At 43.2% G+C, this 5,181-nt stretch overlaps 1 protein-coding gene across 2 annotated transcripts in view; it reads right to left on the reverse strand.

The window, feature by feature from the left end:
- LOC101638070 (acyl-coenzyme A synthetase ACSM4, mitochondrial) overlaps positions 1–5,181 on the reverse strand; it is a 29,690-nt gene that overhangs the window by 12,342 nt on the left and 12,167 nt on the right. For both annotated transcript variants that reach the window (XM_004705739.2, XM_045285822.1), the window contains exons 4-5: positions 2,201–2,344; positions 830–986 (exon numbers count right to left, since the gene is read on the reverse strand). In XM_004705739.2, coding sequence (XP_004705796.1) covers positions 830–986; positions 2,201–2,344 — 301 coding nt within the window. The remainder of the gene's footprint in view (positions 1–829; positions 987–2,200; positions 2,345–5,181) is intronic.

Genomic DNA, 5,181 nt, shown 5'->3' on the forward strand with positions numbered 1-5,181 from the left:
GCATATAATTAAAAATAGTGCAAATTCACAAGGATTTTTTTAGCATTTATAATATACATATCGTCTTGGTGAAAGAATGTTGTTCTTCGTTTACAAATGTATGTTTTAAAACTGCACAGTTTCTTACCTCCTCTAGGGCACTCTGAGCTCAATGCAGAGAGGCTAGTTCTTAGGTTACTCCCATCTCGTCAGATCAGTTAGCAGAATAACAGGGCACAGCTAGCTTTCATTTACACACAGGTGTGCTCTTTGTTTTGTTAAACTAATTGACTTCTCATGGTGGCAAAGAATTAGCCTAGACTATATTTTTCTGAAGGCCAAAGAAATCGGAGCTCTAATAGCTCCATCTCTCAGTCTCTGGCTAAGGAGAATGGTTCTGACGACTTTCTTTCACAGGAATCCTGAGTCTGGGAATTAACCAAGCGAGAAGGACTGACTGAGCGGGAGGGGGTGGTAGAAAGGGCTCTTCTGGGAGGAAGGGGCCCTCACCTTTCATCTCTTCCACAGGATCCAGATTTGCCAGCCATTGTCCTTGTTCCAGTGAATCAGAAACCAAATATTTGTTTCGACTTAAAATGTCTAATCTCTTATTGAGAACCAGCCTCTTAAATAGCCATAGCTTGGACAACACTAGAAAAATCTTGAACAATTTGAAACAGAAGACTAGATTTCATGCGTGAGACTGTTGTAGGGAATTTGCTCCTTTCAAGAGGAATGATTTCTATAAGCTCAAGAAGCCCTGTATTCTGGGGATTCAATTATTTGTGGGCTTATGGGAGACACGAGAGAGCTTTAAGGGACAAAAGAAGCTGCTAAGGTCAGGACTTACATCCAGGAACGTGTCAGGGTCAAACTGGGCCATCCGATGCACAAAAACGCAGGCTCCCTGAAGCCAGGAAGAAAACACACTGCCAATGGCAGCCTTGACCCAGCCAGTGTCAGACATGTTCCAGATAACATCCGAGGACTTCAAGTCCAGCCAATACCTAAATGATAGAAAGAAGCAGCAGAGCAGGTGGAAGGAGGGAAAACAGGGAAAGCAGACAAACGGTGATCTGAGAGGTGAAGGAGCCCCAGGCACTGGGATGAAGTGCTTGGCTGTGTCTGAAATGTCAGTCACTTAACCGGAGCAGCTGCTTCCAGGAAGTCAAGACTTAGAGATCTGCCGCTGTGAAGACCCCCAAGTCATTGCATTGCGTATGGTTTCTGAGGCTATAAATCTTTACTATTCTCCCCCACCACCCCCACCTCAAAAAAAAACTACTGCCCTGGAGTTGATTACAACTCATAGCAACACTATAGGACAGAGTAGATCAGCCCCTGTGGGTTTCTGAGGTTGGGAATCTTTACAGGAGGCGAAAGCCTCATCTTTAGAGCAGCTGATAGGTTCTAACTGCTGACCTTGCAGTTAGCAGCTCAAAACTTAAACCCACTACACCAGTCTCTCATCTTTCTCCCAAGGAGCATCTGGTGGGTTTGAACCACCGACCTTGTGGTTAGCTTCTCCCACAGTACCACCAGGGCTCCTTTCTGTAAAGATTACCGTTTTGGAAATCCTATGAGGAGAGTTCTGCTCCGTCAAATAGGATCATTCTGAGTAGGAACTGACTTGACCTCAATGGGTTCAATGAGGTTCTTGCCACAGAACCTCAAGGGCAAAGATAACCACTGGCAGAATAAAGGATTCCACCTCCCACTCTCGTTAGAGGCCCATTTCAGAATTCTAGGTGGTCTGAGAGTGGAGTTGGAGGTTGGGCATGACATGATTCTCAGAACTCATCTATTGACACAGCAAATATTTATTGAGCAAACATCAATAGATACTGTCCTATACGAGTAAGCAAGAAAGACCATATCTCTCTATTCTGATTTTACTTAGGAGATAGGTCGTGAATAAGTACATAATAAACAAAAAGGATTTCAAATAGTGGTTACCAATGCTAAAAGGAAGGCAAACCAGGCTAGGTAAATTGACCTGCCAGTCAGGACAAAGCTGGACCTGCTGCTATGGAGGTTGAATTAAAATTGGTTCCTGCTTTCCCTTGGCTAGTTGGTTAGATGGCACCATTTGCCAAGCTTGCGGAAGGCAGGGACTCCGGTTTGCAGACATTATTTTTGAGAACTTTAATCACTACCCAAGTAGAAGAATTAGGGAGGCAGTTGGATACACACGTTGGCAGCCCAGGAGAGCGTGGCCTACCTCCCACAGAGGGTGTATCCGATGCCCATGCTGCTCTGAGAGTGCTGGGCCATCTTGGGAGAGCCTGTGGTTCCACTGGTGAAATAAATAGCCATTGGTTCTTGACTTCCTGTTTCTACACAGCTATGCTCTTCGGAGGCTGATCTGCAAAATAGAATCCCAAAGACAATAGCTGAAAATGGCACACAGTTTAATTCTGATACTTCTTTGCTATGAAGCTCATACCCCCTTGAGCTTCCAAAAACCACCACCACCACCAGCAGCCCAAACTCACTGCCATCATGCCAATTCTCTCACAGTGGCCCTTTAGGACAGGACTGAACTGCCTTTGTGGGTTTCTGAGACTGTAACTCTTTGCAGAAGTCGAAAGCCCACGCTTTCGACCAAGGAGCAGCTGGTGGTTTTGAACTAGGAGACATTAATAGAACTGAACATAATCCAAATCTTCTGTTAGATGGATTCGGCAGATTAGTGCCAAGTTTAACAAAACAGATTTTGTTTTTCCTTTAAGCTCTGCACCCCCAGGGGCCTACTCAACTTTCAAGATTAGTGAAAGGTCATGTGCTTTGTTTATGTAAAGTTTTTCTCTTAAGTAGTTTTTTGAATCTCCCCCATCCCCCCAAAATCATAACTTAAAAAATTGAATCTTAAAGTTATTTCTAACATTTCAGGAATTTTTCTTCCCTAAATTTTATTTATTTTGTTGTTGTTGGGAATATACACCTAGCAGCACATACGCCCGCCTCACAGTTTCTACCTGTAATGACAGCATTCATGAAGCTGTGCGGCCGTTTTCACCCTCCTCTGTCTAGTTGTTCCTCCCCATTAACATCAGCTCACCGCCCCCAATTTCTAATCTAATCTTTGCAGTTGCTCCTGGCAATTTGGTTCCCGAGAGATCATTCTTATAAGGGCTGAATGCTCAAGGCAGACCTTTTAGCATAAAATTTCAGGGGACATTTTTGGTTTGAATCTTAAAAATGATCTCAGGCCAATAGTTTTAGGAGTTCATCCACTCTCTAGTATTCTAGAAAATCTACGGTCCATAAGAATATAAGATTGTGTTCTGCGTTTCCCCCCTTTTTGATCAGAGTTATGTCCATGGGAGTTTAATTAGTTATTTATTTTTTTAAGGAAAATCTTTTGGCATTTGAATAAAGCTTTCAAATAATTTGTGTTTAGTACTTCTGGTCGAAACAGCCGTTGCTTACTAAATGGCTATTCTCATCATCATTTTTACACAAATCGATCCAGGTTTTGTTTAGGTCTCAGGCAGGTAGGTTCTTCAGAGAGGACCAATCATGACAATTCCTTCCCTTGCAAGTCATTAGCTTACGAAGGGACACGTGATATCATTTTGGCCAATGCAAAGGGTTCATGGAAATGTGTTCTTATTCTTAAAAAGGATCTTGAGGAAGGGCAGGTGCTTCCTAGACTTTACCCATACTGTGTTCTGGCCTTTGGATATTATAAGAGTATGAAGCCCGGACCTATCGTAGCCATGTTGGGGTCACCAGATGAGAAGCAGACACATTGAAGTATGGCGTGATGGGACAATCAATGAACCTAGGCTCTTATTAAATTCATAGAGCCATAGAGCTAACCAACCCTCAGCCCTACCTCTGCCCTTCTTATTTGTGAAACCATGAAGGTTGCTTTTCTTGCCATAACAGTGGACTGGAGGATAGCAATGATTGTGCGGATGGGATAAGATTGGTCAGTGCTTCGCTCGGTTTTACATAGGGTCCTAGAGAGACATAGGGCCTCTCTGGGTTGGAATTGGTTCTTTGTGAGTTAGATGTCCACAGATCCCTGAATCTCAATACAGCTGACTTGAAACTGAACAACAATCACCACCTATTTAAGGTGGAAGCATTCTGATACAATCTGTCATAGCTGGTTTGTAGAGTTAGCTTCCATCTCTGTTTCAGTAGGCTACTCGCCCTTCCAATCTGGGTTGACCTCAAGACGCTGCTTTGTGCTACGTGACAAAGGTTGTAGGATTTCTCAGCTGAAGAGTCTTTGTAGTTCTGACTTTTGCTGGGGAGAACCCGGCTACTGCATAAAGATGCCCAGGCGATTCTACCGGACAGAAAGGTCACATAAGGAAAAGCAAGCCAGTCAACAGCTACTACCAAGATCTCAGACATGTGACTGATGTCACTTTGGGTCCTCCAGACCCAGTGAAGCCACCTCAACCTAACCCTCTCTGACTCACAGAATCATGAGCAATGAAATCATTGTTGTTTTATGCTACTAAGTCTTGGGATGCCTTGTAAGTCAGTAATAGATCACAGACATTATATCTAGGAATTTTTGAGGCCTGAGTCTCATTTAAATTTCTCTGGTTGAGGGAATAGATTTTAAGGATGGCATTTTAACTCATCTCAGTGGTGAATCTAGTAGGATAGCTTGTTATTGGAACTAGAACTATAAAAACTATAAGAAAACTATTAAAAAGTGAGGATTAATGAAATACACGTTTATCATTCTGTCAAAATAAATTCCATGAAATATTAACGTGGTTTCCTTGGTAACTTGCCTGATCCCGTAAAAGAGAAAATAGATGATTTAGTTGAATCACCTTTTTTCCCCCTACACATTCCTTTACAGAAGGGTCACAAGAAAGAGACGAGCCAGTCAGGGTGTAGTATAGCCCTGATGAAACATACAACTTTCCTCTAGTTCTTTAATGGTTCCTCCTCACCCCCACCCCTACTATCATGGCCCCAATTCTACCGTACAAATCCGGCTAAACCAGAGGATGTGCAGAGGTACAGATAAGAGCTGGAAACGCAGGGAATCCAGGACAGATGAACCCCTCAGGACCAATAATGAGAGTAGTGAAAACAGGAGGCTAAGGGGAAGGTGGGAGGAGAAGGGGGAACCTATCATAATGATCTACATATAACCTCCTCCCTGGGGACGGACAACAGAAAAGTAGGTGAAGGGAGACATCGGTCAGTGAAAGACATGAAAAA

The sequence above is a fragment of the Echinops telfairi genome, unplaced genomic scaffold (genome assembly GCF_000313985.2).
Source record: "Echinops telfairi isolate 266 unplaced genomic scaffold, ASM31398v2 ScPeMD7_5;HRSCAF=22, whole genome shotgun sequence".
In the NCBI taxonomy this organism is placed as follows: domain Eukaryota; kingdom Metazoa; phylum Chordata; class Mammalia; order Afrosoricida; family Tenrecidae; genus Echinops; species Echinops telfairi.